At 40.5% G+C, this 22,488-nt stretch overlaps 1 protein-coding gene across 1 annotated transcript in view; it reads left to right on the top strand.

Moving 5' to 3' along the window:
• The window catches only part of PSMB7 (proteasome 20S subunit beta 7), a 58,585-nt gene that overhangs the window by 2,758 nt on the left and 33,339 nt on the right, over positions 1–22,488 (top strand). The window contains exons 4-5 of the mRNA XM_004329035.3: positions 475–615; positions 6,123–6,238. Coding sequence (XP_004329083.2) covers positions 475–615; positions 6,123–6,238 — 257 coding nt within the window. The remainder of the gene's footprint in view (positions 1–474; positions 616–6,122; positions 6,239–22,488) is intronic.

Raw genomic sequence — 22,488 nt, 5'->3', positions numbered from 1 at the left:
TTTCTACCTATGCTACTATATTGTATTATATGTCTCCTCCACTCAAGTTTGAAATCAAGTGCTATTACTGTGTCATATTTTCTTTATTCTCAGCACTTTGGAGCTTAGTACTAGATATTTGGTATCTAGTACTAAATACTTGGTAAATGTAAATTGCAAGGCTTTTGACGTTCCTTGCTTTTTTGTACAACTTGGATATTTTCTAGGATCAGTAAAATGCACACTCTGTTCAGAACATAGAAACTAATGATTTGAAATATTCCACTGGGCTACAGAAAATATATTTGCATATAATTAGATGTGCATTCTTAATTTTATGTCTATTTAAGCTTGGTTAGAGCAGTTACAGTGCAGGTATACTCAAAAACATCTCTCTATGTCCCTGAACTTTGTGGAAGTTTTCCAAGAAGCTCCACTTCTAATTGAGCCCTTTGGTAATTGAATTTCAGCTACGTTTCTAATTGTATTTTTTAGTTGTTGTGGTGCTGGGACAGCTGCGGACACAGACATGACAACCCAGCTCATTTCTTCCAACTTGGAGCTCCACTCTCTTTCCACTGGCCGCCTTCCCAGAGTCGTGACGGCCAATCGGATGCTGAAGCAGATGCTTTTCAGGTAAGGTTCCAGGATGGGGATTTCTGTAGTATTTTTTTCTTATGTCTTAGATTTTCAGCCAAGGGAAGCCTGGAAGCTCGAGGAAAGGCATTAAGAAATACACATTTTATTCCAGAAATCAGTTGTTACTAAAAAGACACTTTAATTTCATAAGGCTTTTGATAATGTATTTGAATTTACAGGGTCTGGGTTTTTTTTTTTTTTCATGAATGAATCACATGTGACCAATTGAGTCATTTCCTGAGGCTTAGGGTATTGCTGGATAAAAAAACCTTTTTTGTTCATAGTAAGAAAGAGCTGGAAGGAACCTTTGAGTTCTTCTTGTGAACACACACAAACACAAATGATTGTTTTTTCTCCCTTTTTTAGGGGCAAGATAACAGTGAAATGAAAAGTGATTATTTGTAGTTGGCTGTAAGTGGGTAGGATAGCGTTACTATTAACCAACATTTATTTGTTTGTGCCAGGCCCTGTGCTAAGTGCTTTATGCATGATCTCACTTTATCCCTTTAACTCTGAGTTAGGGGCTATTAACATGTCTAATTTGTAAATGAACAAACTGAGGCTTAAAGAGATGCATTAATTTGCCTGACCTGACGTTCACTCCCTGCTGACTCCCACAGAGTTCCTCTTAGTAGTTTTGTTTCTCTTTAGTCCTTACGATCACATCATCACTTTGTGTTTGTATAGGTCTAGACAGTTTTCAAATTTTAAGTCCATTTTCTCATTTGCTCCTCATAAAGAGAAGAGAAGCAATGTAGTATAGTGGAAATAGCCTGGACATTTAGTCTTGGGTTGGAATCCTGGCTTCTCCTTTTGTGACCTACCTTAGCTTTAATAAATTCTCTCCTCTTTCCTTCTTTATAGAATGTGTATCATGATACCTTTTTAAAATTTTTTAAAAAGTTGGTCAGAGGCCTATATTCTGGTCCTCATCATTCATTAAGCAACCTGCACAAGACATTTTCTTTATCTCTGTCCCAAGTCGTAGCAGCTGCATCCAGGCCTGTGAGAGTTAAAGGGGAGCGGGAACAGAAGGCAAAGGTTGTAAGCCGGCAGCTCACAGGCCGTATTCAGCTTGTAAAGAAATTTCATTTGGGTCACATAGTGTTTTAAAAAAAATAGTGGCAAATAATTATAAATTGGGAGCTTTGAATTTAAAATATGGATTTCCAGCTTCTTCTGATAAAAGCTCATAAAGCGGGCGGTGATGTGGGACTGAGTGGCCGTTGTTGCCTTTGGAAGTGGGAGCATGTGTTCTGGCCTGTCAGACCTTGCATGGCTCACTTCTCTGTTTCCTGCCTGGCCCTTGCCTTCCTGTGAACTTGCAGGTCTTCGTCTACAAGTGTAGCATGGCCCCTGGGCTCTCAGGAAGTGGATATGAGGTTTAATATAGCTACGCAGCAAGGCCGGTAGAATAGTTCCCATTTTACAGCAGAGGATACCAGGGTTTATGAGTCATATGGGCAGGAAGCCTAGTCCATATCTACCCAATTCCTACTCTGGCTGTACTGAGCCTTTATGTCAGTGATTTCCATTTATTTATGTACATAATCATCATCCTAATCCTGGAGAATTATCACCTATCAAATAAATTCTTCCAGTGCAGTGTGAGAACTTGTTAAAGCACATCTGTTGTCAAGATAACTGAAGACATTTGTGATTTTGAATGTAAAGCTCCCTCTGGTGGTTTGTGTGGTGCATTACATTTAAAACAATTTTTAAATTTGTAAAATTGCAGTAAATATCATTTCAAGATTGCTTGCAGTGTCATTTAGCATTTAGCTAAATCTAGCAGATGTTTCTGTTAATCTCTTTAGCATGTTTCAGGAATTCTAAATTCTCTTTTTTCAGTGTTTTATTTTTAGTTTAACATACTTGGTAAAAGTTAAATTTTATCAGAGTTTTGAGAAGAACACAAAAATTTAAACCAGGATGATTATGGTTCTTTATGTCTTTTGACATTTTTGTTGAGTTACGTAAAGTGGGTCACTAGTATAAGAGAAAAATCATAGGATTTGACTTTAGAACTTTGCCTCAGATCCTGTCTACAGTGCTCACATTTGTGTAACTTTGGGCTGTTTACCTCACCCTTCTTATCCTCAGTTTCTTCCTCAATAAAATGGGGATAATAGTTCTGTCTCTCTAACTTTTGGGGAGGAAATGAATAAAGAAACAAGGCTTATGCAATGCCTAGTACAGGGCCTGATATATAGTTAGCTCCTCATTCAGAGGCTGAAAAAAGGATACAAGGTGTACTCTTGCTCTCTTCTTCCCCCTGAATAATCTATTTCCTTGTATGTGAATAAGTGAGAAAAGAGGGTTTGATAAACAGAAGTCTTTTTCCTTACTTCAGCAGTACTTTTATTTAACTTCTGTGGTGGCTATATGTAGAAGATATCTGTGATACTTGTTCCTTCTGAACGTAGAGGCTTCTTGTTGAGTCTAGCAGAGAGCTTTGATACACTGTATTCTGTATTCTGGAAACTATTTGAATATGTAGAGGCTTTAAAATTTTATTTTATTATATTGTAATTTTTTTTTCCTTACAAAAGTACTATATATTCATTGTAGAAAATTCTGAAAATACTGTAAAGCCCAAAGAAAAAATAGGCGAGAATCACATTTTGGCTGGTTGTATATACTCCTAGACTTTTAAATTTATTTATTCGTTCGTTCATTCACTTGATCATCCCTTCCTCCCTTCCTTCCGTATTATAAGTGCATGTTCACAGTAAAAAAGCTAGAAGATATAGATAAAAAATTATAGAAATTATCTGAATTTCTACCACCTATAAGCAGTCGGTGCTAACAGATTATGGTATGCTCTTCAAGGTTTTTCCTATGTTAAATAATACATATTTTGTTCTATAAAAATGGGATCATAGTTGTGCTTTCTATCCCATAATGTAACCTAATCTTTTCACCTACCAGTGCCTCTTCAATAGTTTCCATGTTGGGGTATTTCAAAAAGAAAACCTTTTTATAAATTATTATAAAAGTAATGTATGATCATTGTAAAAAATTCAGACACTATAGAAATGTGAAAAGAAGCAAGTAGATTTCAGCTGACACTCTGCCACTTAAGCACATACACTGTGAATCTTTGAGATCTATTTTCTTAGACCTTTTATACTAGGCATATATACTCATGTATGTATTTGCAAAAATGGAATCCTGCTATATGTGTTGTTTTGTAACTGACCCTGTTCACATAACAGTATATTGTGAATATTGTTCCCATCAGTAGACGAGCTCGGCATCCAGAGATTTTACCTTGAGCCATGGAGGACTTCTGTAACTCCTGAAATAGTGAAAAATTTTTGTGTGTACACTTGTTATGGGCGAGGGTTCCACAATTTTAATCATTTTTTCCGTGGGGTCTGTGCCCCCAAAAGTTTAAGAACCATAGATCGGTATCCTAATTTTTGTTGGATCACAGTAATCTATTTTATTAACCAATTTTTGAAGATTAACAATATTGCTTACTTTAAAGTGTTTAAGGTATTGTAAGGTATTCTGCCGATCCTTTGGAATATAGAATCTTTAGGTACTTGTGTTATTAATTATTTAAGCTATATTCTAAAATAAATTCCTAGAAGTAGAATTGCTGGGTCAAAGGTAGGCACATTTAACATTTTAATATATATTGCCAAAATTGTCCTTGAGAAAGATTACCATCGGTAGTGCATGAAAAATGCAGCATGGTTTTTAACGATTGTGTAGTGTTCCATTGTATAGCTGTATTAGTTTAGCTAATTCTGACTGTTTCCACTTCTTTAGCATCATAAGCAGTTACCACAAAAAACATTCTTATGCATTCATTTCTGCGTATTTGTCCTTTTATATCAATAGAATTAGATTCCTGGAAATAGAATTTCTGGATCCATTTTTAAGTATTTCATTGACTTGCCAAAATATCTTAGACTCTTCTAAAGTTATCGAACAGATTATGTTTTAGCTTGGAAGGGAACTAGCTGGTTATTAATTGACTTTAACTAAGCAGCGTGTTTGGCAGGCAGTTGATATAGTGGATCAAGCACTGGGCTGAGGGGGGAGTGGTGGATCTGGTGATTCTGGCTTCTCATCCCAGAGCGCTGGGATCTAGTCTTGACCCTTCTGCCAGCTCATGCGGCTTAGGACCAGTTTCTTCCCTTTTCTGGGCCTCTGTTCCCTCTTGAGGCTGCTTTTAAAATCCTTTCCTGCTCTTTATTTTTTCACTTATAAATGGAAGATTTGAAATAATAAATTGGTAATCAAGGGACACGGGAAATACTGGACTCGACCTAGAGCGCTTTCTGATGGGTAGCTATGTCTCAGACAGTCTAAAATTATGACTTTGATTGGTTCTTGTGTTATTTATATCAGTTTTAATGATTGTATCATTAGGCAAATTCAGCATGTGTTGGTTTCATTTTTCTTCCCAGAGATTTAAAGGCTCACAGTGGAGAACTTTAAATCCAGCATGTTTATCTAGCATAGCAGTTCTAATGGTAAAAAATTGAACCAGATACAAGGAAAGCAATCTGTAGAAGCGGAAAACCAACTAAGTAGAGGGTCCAAAGGAACAAATACGTGCAGAATTAAACAGAGGTGGGGGTGAGGCGGAAAATGTATTCTTGCCCATGTTCCTGAGAGATACAGTTTTAAACTGTGGGCAGGAGCAATGGGTTTTATATAGGCTGTCATGGAGTTACTTCATTCACTTCCCTGCATGATGAACTACTTCTTTCTTTTACTCAGTATGAGCTCATATCTGTCATAATTTTGTGGATTTATTCAAGGGAAAGGTTTTTTTTTTTTTTTTTGCGGTACGCGGACCTCTCACTGTTGTGGCCTCTCCCGTTGCGGAGCACAGGCTCCGGACGTGCAGGCTCAGTGGCCATGGGTCAGGGGCCCGGCCCAGCCGGCATGTGGGATCCTCCCGGGCCGGGGCAGGAACCCGCGTCCCCTGCATCGGCAGGCTGACTCTCAACCACTGCGCCTCCAGGGAAGCCCGAGGGGAAAGGTGTTTTGACATTAGCTATTTTCCTATGAGGCTATGGTGAGGTTGATAATTTGAACAGCTTTAGTTGAGCAACAACTCACTGTTGACTTGAAGGGAGCTTATCTGCTAAACACAGAGAGGTATGATGGGAGGGGTGCTGATGATCTTTGGAGTAAGCCAAGCTTGGCTCTGAGGCTTAAAAATGTCTTTGGGTTGGTTTTCTCTTCTCTACCATGAGAATTATAGTGTCTTCTTTTGAACGGGGTTGTGAGACTAAGATTATGTAAGGCACATGGAATGCCTCACACAATTTACAGTTTTTATTGGCTGATAGTAGATGTTCAAGTATGTTCGCTCCATTCCCTATTTTTTTCCCTTCAAAACAGTAATTATTTAATGAAGCAGTAGTAGTGTAAGAAAAGCTTTTTATTGTCTGACTTCAAATACAACTTTCAGTTAAGTTATAGTGATACAATGTAGACTCATTTTTGTTTTTTCTTATGCATACTCTTATCACCAGGTATCAAGGTTACATTGGTGCAGCCCTAGTTTTGGGGGGAGTAGATGTTACTGGACCTCACCTCTACAGCATCTATCCTCATGGATCAACTGATAAGTTGCCTTATGTCACCATGGGTGAGTGTAATGTTTCCCTGATGTTTCAGAATCGTCTTATTTACTAAGGTGGTCTCTTAAAGTCGGTTTATTTCCTGATAGAGGAGGCAGTGCAGTACAGTGCTTTGATTCCTTCTACAAGTATTATTGAGTTCCTCCTAGGGATTAGGCCCTGTTTTATGTGCTTGGGATATAGCAGTGAACAAAATTTAGATACAGATTCTTGCCTGCAGGGAGTTTATATTTTAGTGGGGGTGGACAGACAATAACAGCAACAATTATAAATATATGTTAGAAAGAGATAAATCGTAGAGAAAAAAACAATGCAGGTGATATTATACTTCAGTTATGCAAGATATTACCTTTGGGGGAAACTGAGTCAAGAGTGTACAAAAATGTGATGTATTATTTCTAACATCTGCATGTGAATTTACAATTATCTCAAAACAAAAACTTAAAGAATGTTAATGCAGTGCAAGGGGACTTGAGAAGGTTAAAGTAGGTTCATGAAGAAGGTGAGGTCTGAGTGGATGGGCCTCCTGGGCAGAGGGAAGGCTAGAGTGGAGGCCTCACTGGGGGAATAGGCCCACGCAGAGATTTTTTTTTAAGCTAGAGTGACCAGAGTTCCTCTTTGCCACTTAATCTCTGAGGGATCCTGGGCATGTAATTCCTCTCTGAACCTTGATTTCCTTACTTGTGAAATGGTATCAGTAATACCTACCATGCATACCAGGTTATTTATAATGATTAGAAATAATGTGTATAAAGCATCTGGTCCAGTGCCTGGCCTATAAATAGTAGCTACGCCTGTTAGATCAGCCTTGTACATTTGTATTTTAGCTCTAAATGCTAGATAAGAGTACTTTTTTTTAAATGACTAAAAAAGTGATCAAATTATATTTAGAAGAGTTGGGATTTTTGAATTTAACTTTCATGCTAAATTTCTGAGTGAAGTTGCATATGTCCAGGGACTTCCCTGGTGGTCCAGTGGTCAAGACTTCACCTTCCAATGCAGCAGGTGCGGGTTCTATCCCTGGTCAGGGAGCTAAGATCCCACATGCCTCATGGCCAAAAAACAAGAACAGAAACAATGTTGTAACAGATTGAATAAAGACTTTAAAAATGGTCCATATCAAAAATCTTTAAAAAAAAAAAAAGAAAGAAATTGCATATGTCCAGTAACTTGAACAGGTCATTTGTAGCTGGCGTTTTTCCAGCTGTTGTTTACCTTTTGCATTTTTTGTCTTGGTATCTTGGCTCTGCAGAGCCAGGAATAATGGCTGCCTTGAATAGTTTGGAAATTGCTAGCTTGAGACTTTGCTATTCCATTCCATGTAATGCACAAGCGTCTTATAAGATTTGTATGCAACAGATGTTCCATGTTTGTGAGAAGAATGATTTGTCCCCAGATACTGTATGGAATAATTATTTTTAAATGAAGATACTTACAGTAATTTTAGAATTGCTCTGTTCCATTTTATTTGTTATTTCCATCAAAGTAGTGTTTTTATTTCCCTCCATTTGATGCCTTTAAATGGTAGTAAAGGTGGAATAGCCTTTTCTATTAAGTAGTTTCATTTCTTCTTTTTTTTATTTAAAAAAAATTTCACACTTGCAGGAAAGTAACAAAAATGTACAATGAATAGTCATATATACCCTTTACTCGTGTTTGTCAATTGTTAACATTTTACCACGTTTTTGCTCACTCTCTCATACATTATTGTTATTTTTTGGTGTATGGAACCATTCGAGAGTAAATAGCAGACACCATAACCCTCTATCTCAAAATCCTTTAGGATGTTCTCTTACATCACCTTGATAAAGTCATCAAAATCAGGAAATTTAATATTGATACAAAGCCTTTTCATTTTTAAGATGGAAAAATTGAATTGGTTTCTGTTGCTTTTGAACTGTAGTAATTTGTCTTACGAGCATAATCCTGAATTTAGGAAAAGTTGTTGAAAGTGAGTAAAGCAGATTTGTGTCTGCTCATTTCATTCCTGCAACTCCACTTTGTGCTCTGTCCTGGCTGACAGTGATCTTGCTTCCCTCCAAGTCCAATGTGAGTCCAGGGTGATGGCTCCACAGCTTTGATTTTATGGCATACTTCTGCTCAGAAATCATCACTCTCCACAGTCTGGTTTTGCTTTCATAAGAGATTAAGAAGATTAAGAAGAGCAAGACATCAGTAACACCTGATTTTAGATACACAAGTAAGTTGTTACTTTGAGGTTTAGTTTGTTTGTTCATCTGTTCATTTATCAACTATTTCTTGAGTGCCTTCTGTGTAAAAGCACTGTAGCAGGCTCCACAGAGAGAGGTTGAATGTCTGGATCCTTACCCTCAACATATTCCCAGTGTAATGGGGGAGATAGCTGTATAAACTGACAAGGGCAGTAGGTACAAAGGCCATTGGAGGCCCAAGGGAGAAAGGGTCTAAACTGGAAGATTTCACGGAAAGCTTCACTTCACTTGAGCTGAATCTTAAAAGAAGGATAAGTTACTTTCATTCATTTATCAGATATTTATTTAGCATCTGCTGTGTGCTAGGCACTGGGAATATAGTGGTCAACACAGCACCTATCCTCAGAGCTTATAGTCTCTGCGGGAGATAGGAATTAAGTAAATACACATTAATCTAAAAGAATGCACTGTGCTAAGTGCCCTGGAGGAAAAAAACAGTAATAAGAGAGAATACAGGAAGGAGCATGTGGATAATGGGTGTTTGGGAAGTCCTTACTGGGCAAGTGACATGAAAACATTTTCTAATGAAAGTAATTTATGAACATGACAAAACATTCAAGTGGGGAAAAATATTACATGAAAAATAAGTCTCTTTCATATTTCCCCAAAGTAACCACTGTTAAGGGTTTATTGTGTTTTTTTCTCAAAAAATGTTTTATGATCCATCTATATATATCTCTATCATCTGTCATCTATCTGTCAATCCCTATTAAAAATACACAGCTGAGGTCATGCTGTAGATGCTGTTCCATTACTATTAACTTGTTTTGAATAAGTTTTTGTATCAGTGCTTGTAGATCTATATCAAATCTACAACAACACCTTCATAGAATTGTATTACATGTCTCTACCATGATTTAGTGACCCATTCTCCTATTGATAAGTATATGTCTTGGTGTACTTGTGTAAGTACATCTGACAAATTCCTAGTAGTGGAGTTCTGGATTAGGGTGTGTGCATGTATTGCTCAGAATTCTCTGTTGTAATCATTAGAATCACTGGATGATTTAGGAAAGGAGGAATTTTTATTTTTTAAAGGATCGTAGGTGGCTCACAGAATAGCTAGGAGGGCAAGAACTGGGTTTGGGGCCAAGAACAGTTTCAGAAATAATGCTGCAGAATGGGCCATTGCAGGCGAAGGCAGAATGCTGCAGATCACACTGCTGGCCCAGCTGGCGCAGGCCCTGGCTCGCTGCTCACTCTGCTGCCCTGGCTGCCTCATCTGGAACTGAGGCTTCCTGCCATCTCATTCACTGTCTGAGAGTTCCTTATAGGGAAGGGTGGTCACTGTCCGAGAGTTCCTTATAGGGAAGGGTGGGTGCTTGGTTGGTGATGATTGGTGAGGCTCAGTCATCTGTTTATAAGGTGGGGGGGTTCCCCAGACATAGAAAGGAAGTATAGCTACTGGGCAGCCCCCCAAAGTGACAGATGGCTGGTCATACAGTGCATTTTACCTTTTGAGAGCTGTTGCCAAATTGCCCTCCAAAAAGATTGTACTAGTTTGTATTCCACCAAGAGAATATGAGAATGCCTTTCTCTTATAAACTCTCCTACTTTGGATATTCTTGCCAGTCTGGTAGGTGAAAGATGGGGAAAAGAAACACTTAAGCTGAGACCTGTATGATAAGTAGGAATCAGCCAGGAATTTGCCACCCTACTCCCTACCCCCAAGGGAAAGACTTTTCAGGCCCTGCAGTGCACAAGGGACCAGTATGGTCAAAGAACTGAAAGGCCAGAGTTTGCTGGATGGGTGAGGCAAGTGCAGTGGGTGGGGGGAGTGTTCCATGCTGGGGGCACAGCGGAAGAGGTAGAGGGATGAAGATGTACTGACGTTCAGGAGGGTGGGGCAGAGGCAAGGCTGGAAAGCTAGGCCGGAGAGAGTCCCGACAGTACAGGCTAAGTTGTTTGATTTTGTCCTGGAGGTTCTCGTATACTCTTTTCAAGCCAGGGGATGATAGGATAAGATTCGCTTGTTAGAGCAGCCTGACAGCTGTCGGAAGGAGGATTGGCATGTGGGAAGTCTAGAGGCAGAGACAGAGATTACATCTGCCCAGAAATGTTTATGTGTGCATGGGTCCAGTGGCACAGGGATGGTCACGGTCGTCACAGAGAGCACTCAGAAACCAGCCAGCCATTAGGCCACCTGCCGGGTCTCTGACCATCCTCTCCTGTCTTAGTGCCAGTTCCTTCCTGGCTCTTGACCACAGTGTTGCAGTAACTCCTCCACCGGGGTCATCTTCCTTCCAGTCTGGCTTTAGACCCTTTTTCTTCTTCCTCCTCCACATGTACCTTAGGTGTTTGTGGCAATAGGCCCCTTGCCCCCCTCTGAACTGCCTTTCCCACCCCACTGCTGCTGTGCTGCCTTCTTTCAGAAATGCGTTTTCTGCCCGGAGTGCTCCTGCTCCTCATCCAAGGTCTAGCCCAGAGGCCGTTCCCTCGTGACTGCCCCAGGCTGTTAGCAAGTCCCTCGCCAGTAATTTGGTGTGCAGCTTGATTCCAGGGTTTCAGCCGTGTCCAGACTCTCCTTTCCCCAGCTCTTGTCCTTCCTGCCCCTACAAGAATCTGAGATCTCTGTCAGTAGAATCTGTCTCACTCCCAGAGTCTCACGGAGTCCTGTGTGACTCAGTGAATATTTGATGGTGAATTAATTTTCTGATTCTCTAACTTGCTTGTGCCAAAGCATGTGTAAAACCTAGTGTTAGAAACCTTAACTGCTGTTTATTGTTTGTGAACAGTTTACAGTACCCCTGGAGTAGAGTTGGTTTAGATTGTTCCATTTGTGTGGCTCCAGTTGAGCTGTAAGGGAACAGCACAAAGCACTGCATATGTGATAGGTCTTTTTTTTTTTTTTTTTTTTTTTTTTGGTGTACGCGGGCCTCTCACTGTTGTGGCCTCTCCCGTTGCGGAGCACAGGCTCCGGACGCGCAGGCTCAGTGGCCATGGCTCACAGGCCCAGCCACTCCGCGGCATGTGGGATCTTCCCGGACCGGGCACGAACCCGCGTCCCCTGCATCGGCAGGCGGACTCTCAACCACTGCACCACCAGGGAAGCCCTTTTTTTTTTTAAAGCTTAGTATTATTTTAAATTTAAAGCATATTTGGAAGTGTCTCTGTGCCAGTGTCTGCTGGTGCCATCGCATTATTTTCAGTTAAAATTCTGTGCAAGGGATGCTATCATTACCTGCTCATTGATGAGAAACCTGAAACTTAGATTTACTAACCTGCCCATTGCTGCCCTGCCTGTAAGCAGCAAAGCTGGGATTTGTCTTTCAGCGCAAGCAAGCCTGAGCTCATCACAGCTGCTTTGATTTTATCATCTTACAGATGTTCTTTCATTAAGCTATTAAGTTTTGCTCCTGAATACTAAAAATATTTATACAAATTCCCAAGGGGCATTTATTTGTTTGGCATATTTTCGACTGTTCTTTGTGTGGATTTTCTTTCCTGCGTATTAAAAACAGTATTTACTGAAACAGCTTTATAGTATCAAAGGAAATTTAAAAAAATTATACACAATTCTACCATCCGAAGACAATATGAATTTTATATTTCATTTCTTTCTGATCCAAGTCCGTTGTGAAGAGGCGCCTTTTATCGGAGAATGTGAAATAAAATACAGTTTTTGTGCTGTCCAGCTTTTGTCTTTGCCATTCTTTTAGTTTCTTTTGGCCATTGTTCACTTTTGAGCAGGGCTTGATGCCTCTCCCTGCTGTGCGAGGTGTGCTGCGCTGCCTTTCCTCCTGATGGAGTTCTGGCTTCCGTGGAGGTGGTGGTGGTTTTTCTTTCTTCCCTTTTTTTTTTTTTGAGGGGATGGGGAGCTGGATATTGAGAGAACCCCAGAAGTGCCAAAATTTGGTGGTTTTGTTTTAATTCATGCGACTTATTTTGGGTGAGCTACAAACCAAACCTCCAGCTACAGATAAAATAGAAGGCCCTCCTAACTGAAATGTGCCCACAGAACGTTAACATTCCCTGTGGGATTGAGGCTTTCCGTAAGTGTGGTGTAAGTGAGAAAATGAATATTTCATGTAAATTCTCATGTTTTAGTGAAAGTAGGAGTTTTTTATTATAAGTAATAAAAATACAACTTTGTAATGAATCTTTTCTTTTTCGTGAGTGATTTGACAGTAAGAGCTGGAAGCTACAAATTACCTGTAAGACAAGGGTGTCTACATTTTGTCTACCCATGGGCCTGTATTGGCGACTAGCCAGGCGCCTGAAGGCTACTCTTAATTTATATCGAATAGAAGACACCTGTCTTGTCTTGCGCATCTCTAACATGCTGGCACAGCTCCTTGAGCACAGGGTCCAGGAGCCTCCTCGCTGAGGGCTTGCTTTCCCAAGGGTTTGCTTAAGAGAAGAGGGTATCAAACTCCTCGTGGTGTGGCCCTCCCTAAAACCTTTTTTGTGAACGGGGTGTTGGCCATATCATATCATGTCATGTGTGGCCATGATATCAAGCAGTGTTCGTCCAGTAGCTTGCCAGCTGCAGCGCCAGCAACTGTTGTGAGACACTTGACTGATTTAGTCTTTGCACCGCTGTGAAGTGGGTACTGTCATCCCTGTCTTGAGGGTGAGGAAATTGAGGCTCAGAGAGGTATGCTGGGGTCACACAGCCTGGAGGTGAATGATCTGGCATGAGAGCCCTGGTGTCTGTGACTTTTCCCCCTTGGCTTTGTTATTGCTGTGAGTAGTGTGTGGCATGTGGTCCAGACGAAATGTGTTTTGGTCCATTCTCAGAAAAGAAGAAAGGACCCCTTAGGTTTCATTTAATTATTTATTTTTTAAGAAAATAATTTGTAAGAGACTGCAGGTGGTTGATTAGTGTGATTGTGGAAAACCAGGCAAGATTTTTGACTTTCCTTTAGTAAGAAAGGGAAAAGGGTTATAGTTTTTTTTATAGACAAAATATGGGTTCTTTTAATTCTCAGATTAATTAGCTTATTCTTTTAACTTGCCAGCTTTTCTTTATTAAGCAAACTGAAGTACTGTCAGGAGAAGCTTGGGGACCATCTTTTGCTGTTAGTTTGGCAGTGTTCCTTGTAGCTGCATTGGCAACATATATAAAATTTTTATTTTGCCCACTTATTCACATAGAGAATTAATATGAATGAAATTTAAAGCACGACATTCCTGGAAATGAGGCCCTTGGACAATTTAGGAATACTAACTTAAGGAATAAACATTGATATGCACCATTAGGGAAGACTTTGGGTCACTGCCAGGGCCGTCCAGGTAAAATTCTATCTCTAGATAAACTGGTTATACAATTTCCTAATTACTGGAATGTACCTCAAGTCCCAGTTTACAGAGCCCCCTAGCAATTAAAAAGATTCGGGACAGAGTAGTAAACATACCAGATGTCTCACCTTGTGGGCAAAGAAGAGTCTTAGAATTAAGTTGGAACTTAGGAACATCAGTAGGGAATTCAGACCTGCCATTTCTCCATATTTTTACACTAAAGTGCAACCTTTGTGCAGACATTTTGTTATCTCCACATGACTCGATTTGAAAGATTGTCCTGCGCTGTATCAAATCAGTGCACTATAAGATGGCAAGTATTTCTTCCACATTCATTTTCAATGCTGAAGTCAGATGTGAACTCAGCAGCACTGTATTTAGTTTATAGGCCCACGTAAAGCCTTCTCAGAGGGCACATGACCTTGTAGCTCTAGTGTTGCTGGAAATTCTTTTTCCTGACTAGTGTGGGCCAGGTGACTGTGCAGGCGTTCTGTAAGCATGGGTCTCCATCAGGACTGGAGTGAGTCTTGTCCCCTGATCTCTGTGGGTCAAGGACTATGCGGTGGCGGGAACCCCATCCTGGTGGGAGCTTTGTCTGTACAGCCAGTGACCATCCAGAGCCGGCTTTTCTGTAACCAGCTGAGGTATTACCTAGAATGCTAGAGAAAGGGATGGAAGCCCTGGCTTCAGTCACAGCCCTGATTGACCAGAGCTAGTCATCACCTAACCTCTCTGAACCTCAAACCCCTCATTTCTAAAAAGAAGCTGATTTTTTTTTTGACTTGAAGGTCACTGGGTTATTGGGATGCTGCCATGTCATGTGTGTGAACACGCTCTGTAAAGCACTATGTGCTTTTCCCCTGCATATGTTGCTCTGGAGTTGTTTTTAATTTTCTGAAGTAGGGTGGGATAGTGAAAAGAGCTGGGCTTTGTAGTCATACTGGGTTCAGATCTAAGTCCAACATTTATTAGTTGTTTGACTGTGAGTGTTGATTTCTCCTTCAGGAAAATGGGGGTTAGAGGATCTGTTCCATGGGTAATGTGTGAGGATTAGGTGAGATAACCACATGTAAAAATCTTTGTGTGTAGAACATCATTGATGTTTGATGCATGGTGTTCTGATAATTTTAGTGCTAACACATTCTGTGTGCAGTTCTGTGTACTGAGATTTTTCTGGCAGTTTTTCCTGCTTTGATTAATATATATAAGATGAATTTCAGAAGATTTAAAATGTGCGATGCATGGATATTATATCTTAAAATTTGTACCACTATGGAATGCCAGGAATTAAGCAGCTGGGAACCAAAAGCCCATGAAAGTTGGGTTATGCATCTTGATTCCTGGTTGTTGCAATGGTGGTACTAAGCCAATAGATGGTGCCATTATGTTAGGAGTTGAGAAAATATTTACTTCTGCAAGTCATCATGTTGTTTCAGGGAATGTAATAGAACCAGTCCTTGCTGGTTCTTTATCTGTTATAATTAGAGTAGACTTTGTTCTTGATTCTGTGTAGAAAATATTAAATGTCTCGTAGGTAAAATAGTGAGATATTGAATTAATGTTAGGGTGCTCTTCCTCCTGTTTTTTCTGCTCTGACATTTCACCATGAAGTCTTTAGTGATTTGAGTTCAGTCCTTAGTCTATAACCAAATAAAAGCCCTTGCTAGGAGTACATTTCAGAACTTAAGTGCAATGCGCACAGTTTTAAGTCCTTTGCTTTTTAAACCCCATTTCAGAGAGAGTGGGGTTAATTAGTTCATCTTTACCTGCTTTTGTTTCAGAAGTGGCCCTACTACAAAAAGTGCCTTTACATTCTCGTAACCTAGTGCTTGATGATCTTTTACTTTCTTGTTGGACAGACCAAGTGGAAAGTCATTTTATACATCAGAAGACTTTTCATGTGGAGGTCATGTAACTAGGGATTTGTTGGCAACCAGATCTGCCATTACTAGCTGTGTGTTTTTGGTTAGGTTCCTTTACCTCTCTGACCTTAGTTTTTTTTGCTTTGTTTTTTTGCATCTATAAGGTGGAGATAATGCCATCTAGTCCACGGAGGAATAAAGTGAAAAAATATATGTAACAGTGTTTTGCACATTTTTCCGGTAAATAGGATTTATTATTGTTTGCACAAGGCTCTATGGACAGATAAACCTTTACTTACAATTAAGACTAAGTGTGTTTTTATAAATTATTAAACTCTGTAGTCCTTTGTCCTAGAGGGTTCTAAGGGACAGGAAAACTTGGAAAAGGCCCGCAAAGGGATTAACTTGCAGTTTGGGAAGATATTTTGAAATGTGGGCCAGAGTAAAGGGAGCCTTTGAAAGACCTGTCAGCTCTAACTGCCTCGAACTCCTGCAGCGGGAGAGAAGTGTGTGCCCCGCGCTCTGCAGTGCTGAGTGAGAGCTAGTTTCCTGGTGGGGCCTGATGATTGTGGGAGCCTGATGATTAGGAGAGGTAATTTCAAGGTAATTTTCATCCTCCATCTTATCCTTTACACATAGGGTTAGGTGATGACTCCTCTGTTTGAAGAAGAACAGTTTTCTGTCCTCATACCTTGTGGCATTTCATTAAAATACATTAATAAAACACAGCCTTTCACTTTTTAGGCCTGAATGCCCCAAATGTTAGTCTTTTCTTAAGAATAAGTGTTTATAACCTGTCAGGTCAATGAGACATTGCAGCTGCAATTATAAGAAAAATCCCTGTTCTCTTCGAGTGGTGTTTTACATTATTTACGTAGAGCAAAATTTAACTCCTTTTTGACTACATTACATTTAGAAAAGGAACTGCATTTTTTGAGAAATTAGTTTCTGAATGAAATGTTGTTGGATGCTTTAAAATCTATTTCTTAGCATATTAAATGGAATATATATATATGTATATTTTCATTGGGGATAAAATGACATTGAGGTACATTTGCTGATGAAAAGGAAGCATTCTTTCCCCTCACGAGGGGTTTAAATGTAATACTCAGTGCTTACTCAGGAGTGAAAACATCAAATTAAACTGCTTATGCTGACAAAGGGCAAATCTGGATTTCAGCAACCCATGCAAGATTGTCTGATTGCTTGGCCTGCCTCTCCTGGAAGCTTTTGGCCAAGACTTACAATGAAATGCATGCATACATTTAAACCATTTCAAGTCAGTGTCTGAGTTTTCCCAAGCTCTAAGAGGAGTTCCACTGCTCTCTAGTGGCTGAATGTGGTCCCCCGACACCAACATTCTTTTATTTTCATGAATCAGCTCTTCACACATTGGCAGTATTGGCCTCCAGAGCAGGCACCAACACCAGGAGACCAGACCTTGTAGACAGAAACAGACTGAAAAATGATCCCCATCCATGGGTCCGTGGAGAGCACCAAATTTTGTCCAGGATGAGTGGCCAGTTGACTAACAATGAGCAAGTGTGAGTAAGCACTCTGTCAGGGAGAGCTGACACTGATGGATGAGAAAGTTCTTGGTGTTACTCTTTTATCGCTGCATACATCTTACACGTTGGCAGGCCACGGTGGCAAACAGGTCCTTGGGTGCTTAAAATGGACCACTTCTTAGCAGAAGGAGCAGCTCTTTTCCTGAAAAGATCTGGTTGAACTGATTTGGGGGAAAAGCAGTTAGAAATCCATTTCCTGCTGCCTCTCAGAACTTCATGACTTTGAGAGAAGAAATTTTAAAGACCTCCATTTCTGTTAAAGACCTGAGACTTGTTGAGAATGATTGTATAAAAGAGCCCCTGGAGGACGGGGACCTTGTGTTAGAGTATTTGTAACAGCTGACTTTTATTGAGCTTTTACTATGTGCCAGGCATTCTGTTTTACTTGTGCCATCTCATTCAGGTCTCAGCCGACCTATGAGGAAGACACATTCTGTCATCTTCCCCTTTGTGCAGGGAGGCAGCCAGGGCAGTAGGGCTGCTGTCCTGTAGTTTCTGGGGCACCATTCACCTTGTGCTTGCTGTGGTGGTGCCGCCTGGAGCAGCTTGGCAGTCGTGCAGGGCTGGGAGGGCCTCAATGGTGTGCTGTGGGAAAACAGGCAGGAAGCTCAGCTGTGCCACATCTTTTGCATCCGTGTTCCAGAGCCTGCCGCTCAGTGGGCACCTGGGATGGTTGGTTTGAAAGAATGAGTGGAGAGTTGCCCTTCTGAAAGGTGCATGGGCTAAAGAGCCACAAGACCTAGATTTGAATCTTGGCTCCTCTTATTGCCTTTAAATCAGCTGAGCCTCAGTTTCCGTGTCTGTAAAATGAGGAAATACCTGCGGAATTTACCTGAGGAAATAACAATAAATGAGTTAGGGTCTGGGACCGATAAGGTCCTAAGGGTAAATATTTTCCCTTCCCCAGTGTGAGAATTTGTGAGCCTAGACCTTATTAGAAAAAGCAGATTTCTACCTGCTGGCTTTCAGATCCTTCCTAGAGCTTGACTTAGAGCAGCATGTTTTAGAAAATTATTTGTCTTTTATAGTTTCTTCAGCATGTCTGATAAAATAGGTTCTAGAATTGCCAAGTTTGATTTCATACTTGAGTGAACCCTGACATGTATAAAAATAACGCGTTTCATGTTTTAAAAAAATTCCCACTCTCCTTAAGCCATATTAATGGAGGTATTTTTTTAAATATATAGAGCAAGTAAAAGCAATATCTTAGTAAAATTTTCTTGATACATTTCAAATTTTGTCCTGAGTTGGATTGTTCTCTCAGAAAAAGTTAGGATTCAAATTGAACTACTAATACTAATGCTGATAAACTAAAATCAGAAACACTCTCAGAGGGATTAGAAAATGGAGACTAATTTCACTGTTTTATTTTATTTTTTTTGAATGGGGCTATTTAAAAATAAATGCTTAGATACTTGAACAGCATTGCTAAATAGTGAATGGCATCTGTTTAATCATTTAAAACATTTAACTGAAATCCCAGTCTCATTTGAATTTCCAAGCAAAACAACACAAATTAACTGTATCCAGATGTGTGGAAATCATTCTGCTGTAATCTGAGCAAAAAGTAAGTTAGAAAGCATGCTTTTGAGGGTGGAGAGTTAAGAAAATAGAGCTGCTTCCATGCTTACTTGCTAATCTTAATTTCAAGCATTTGGCTCTGTAATTTAAGAGGCAGCACATGGAACAGAAGCAGTGTTGGACACTTTAAATTTAGGATGATTGGGGCTCACATTCCCAGATTTGCTAATCACTAGCTGTGTGATCTGGGCAAGTTCCTTATCTCCAAAATTCAGTCTTCCCTCCTGTGAAATGGGACTGCATTTACCTGCCATGTCTGAGGAGCAGACAAAACTCATGTGACTGTGCTTTGAAATTTCATAAAACACCACGTGGACTGTGTCTGTTGTGGTCTGTTTAGTAATTTGTTTGCCACATAGTATGTACTTCTGGATAAGTGAGATCTGGCGTGGTGCTGATATGCTCAAAGGACTTCATTGTTAAGATGATTTTATCTCTTTTTAAAAAATTTTGGTGCCTGTTCTAAGGAAGCCCTCCTAAGGACTGTGGTAGAGAGACATGGTGTGTTTATTTGTGATGATTGACTGCTGTTGTTCCTTGGGACTGTTGACGCATGCGTGGGTTGACCTTCAGGCCCCTGTGTACAGATTTCAGGACTAAGCTGCCTGCTGCTGCTGTTACACAGCAAGACTGTGACAGCTGGCAAGGTCTTGGTCTTTTGGCTTTTTTTTTTTTTAATCCCTTAACAAAGTTGAATTCTTATTTTCTCCAAGTGTATATCTTAAAAAATTGTAAGTAATGCATTGTCTTTGAAAAAAAATAAGAAAACACAAGTAAACAAAAGAATGTAGCACCACCCAGAAATAAGCATAATTTTTAAAAATTTTCTTGCAGATGTGTATAATATGTATTATATAAACATATCTGTTAATTTTGCTTGGGAACATCTTTTTCCCTCAGTAAATATTGTATCATGGACATTGCCAAAAAATATTATATTTAATCACCATGTATATAGTATTTTTTAATTTTCCCTATCTCCTGATTGTTGATGTTGGACCTTTACATTTACCTCCAGTTTTTGTTATTGTTGCTGTTGTTACTTTTGCTTTTTTCTAATCTAAACAGCGATCATAATGTCATTTGGGTACTTATCCATTTATTTCTTTAGAATATGTTTCTAGCAGAATTGCAGGTTTGGTGGGTGTGTATATAGCTTTATGCTTTCTGATTGATGTTTCTAAATTGTGTTAGAAAAGTTCTATCCGTTTGTGCTTCTACAAGAATGTTAGATTGCCCTTTTTACTACATCTTTATCGGCACTGGGTATTATTCTTTTTAATTTTTGCTAATCTAAAAGCCAAAAAGTGGCTATTTAGTTTCAATTTATATTTCTTTGATTACTAGTGAACTTGAACAGTGTCTCTAAATGTGTATAGGCCTCTGCTTTTTTTCTTTTCTGTAAACTGCTGTGTCCTTTTCTCTGTTGGTGTATTGATGTTATTTATCTGTGAGCTCTTTTTACTTATTAATGCCCTGTGTGTTGCACATATTTCTCTGAGTTTCAGGGCTTATATTTTACATTGTTTACAGGTGTTAGTCTTTTTTTTTTTTTTAAGCCAGTCGCTTATTATTAATAAGACAGATACTTCATTTTAAAAGCATGGCTGGTCACAACTACTGAGCCTGTGCGTCTGGAGCCTGTGCTCTGCAACGAGAGGCCGCGATAGTGAGAGGCCCACGCACCCCAATGAAGAGTGGCCCCCGCTTGCCACAACTACAGAAAACCCTCGCACAGAAACGAAGACCCAACACAGCAAAAATAAATAAATAAACTAACAAACGCCTACCCCCAACATATAAAAAAAAAAGAAAAAAAGAAAAGCATGGTTGGAGATGTGACCCTTGTGGCGTTTATGCCTGAGCCCTCTTCTCCTGGAGGTCTGCAGTGTGGGTGCCCCATGGAGTCATCTTGAAGGTCTGAGGGTGAGTCAGGCCCTGGCAGTCAGAGATGGGGAGCAGGACCGTGCTTTCTGGGACTCACAGGGGCGTCTGTTGAATTCTTTTAATAAGCATCAAACCCGGACAGCCAGGGTAAGGCGGTGCCCACCCAGGTGGCTGCAGTGGATCAGGGGGTGCAGAGCAGTTTCTGTCCCTCGTGGATGAAAGAGGGCTGAGTTGCGTACCCTTCCCCCCATCCCTGTCTCTCCCCACAGCCTGCGTGCTGGGCGGTTTGGGAGTTGGTGGTTGAGCAGATGGGTGTGTGTGGATGGCGTGGGTGAGCTTGGGGAAGGACGGTGGGTGCAGAGGCAAGTCAGTGGGTAACTAGGTAGCCGTCACAGTGTCGTGCACACCCTCTCTCTAAATGCTGGTCACTGGATTGTACCTCGTATTGCTGTTTTGAAGAGCTTTGTTCTGGAAGCTGGCTTCTAGTAACTGTGGGTGGGCTGAAAAAGGCAGACTTGGTGGAGGTTGCTAAGGAGCAGCTACCTGGAAACTACTGATGAGACAGAGCTTTGGTAGAAAAATGCAGAAATCCAAGGAGGGCGTTTCATTCCTGTGATATCATAGAGTTCAGACCAGACTAGGACGTATAATAGGACATGGTTTTGTGGGTTTAAAGGCTTCTTTTCTTTTGAAAATTGACTTGCTTTACATTTGAGTTTGTCTTACATTCATCCCGGTATGATAAATTAGGTAACAAATGTTCTTTTACACTTTATCAAGGCATTTATTGCTGTCACTCCTTCAGGGCCAGCTCCGTTTCCCCAGCTCCTCCATTTGAACCGTTGTACTCAAATCAGCCCAGCCTAATGTAGCAAATTCTATTTAGTGCTCACTGTGTGCCAGAGACTGCTAGGTATGGCGGATGCAGCTGTGAAGGGATGGACAGTTGGCAGAGATGAGAGTGATAAACTCTCATGGGGGTGTGGTGGTCAAGGAAGCCTTCTAGGAGGAAGTCATCTCGCAGTTGGGGTTGGATGGGTGCCTCGGAGTTCTGTGGACTGTCAGGGGGGCAGAGGGAATAGCACGTGCCAAGGTGGGATAGGCTTGAAATGGTCTGGGCATTTAGGAAATTCTTGTCAGTTTAGTGTTGATAGAGTGTCAAGTGTGTGTGTACATTGGGGAGGAGGAGGGGCTGAGCGAGCCAGAGACCTGGTCATGGAAGGTCATGTGTGTCTGCTCTGAACTATATTGTGGCCTGTAGAACTTTATGTTTGAGAGAGTGACATAGGGTCACACCTGAGACAGGAATCCTCCCCTGTGCTTGCTAGTCCTGTAATCCTAGACAAGAAGCTTTATCACTTCATTGGGTTGCTGTGAGGATGACCAAATGACAACATACGATGTGTGGCCCACGGTGGGTGCCCAAACAGAATGCTCTTGTTCTTCCCTCTTGGCTTCCTCCTCTCTCCTATAAGAGAAATTGAGGGTAGGTCTCGTACTCCTTGCTCTTAGAGCTCGTCCTGCATTTGTGGAAAGCATATTCCCTCTGACATCCATTTCCTTCACCTGACACGCCCACTGTCTAAAGCAGAGCCCCCTATACCCGGTACACTGTCCCCTGGCTTTTCTGTTTGTTTATTCCTTAATGGGAAACCAGGCCGTTCTGACTGATTGTCTAAGGTGGCCTTGTTTTTGGAATAAAAAGTCAGGATAAATCCTTCAGAGGATTTTTGCCTTGGTTTTGGGTATGAGAGTGCCAGGTTAATAGGTTGATGCTGAAATCATGGAATGTCTATGGACATTATTATTATTATGGTTTATGGGGAAAATGGGATATAATATTTAAACATTTTGTGAGTCAACTGGCTGCTCTATTACTATGGAATTT

Source organism: Tursiops truncatus, chromosome 6, assembly GCF_011762595.2.
Source record: "Tursiops truncatus isolate mTurTru1 chromosome 6, mTurTru1.mat.Y, whole genome shotgun sequence".
NCBI lineage: Eukaryota > Metazoa > Chordata > Mammalia > Artiodactyla > Delphinidae > Tursiops > Tursiops truncatus.
The sequence above is the reverse complement of the archived record's forward strand: the minus strand, read 5'-3'. Positions and strand labels throughout refer to the sequence as shown.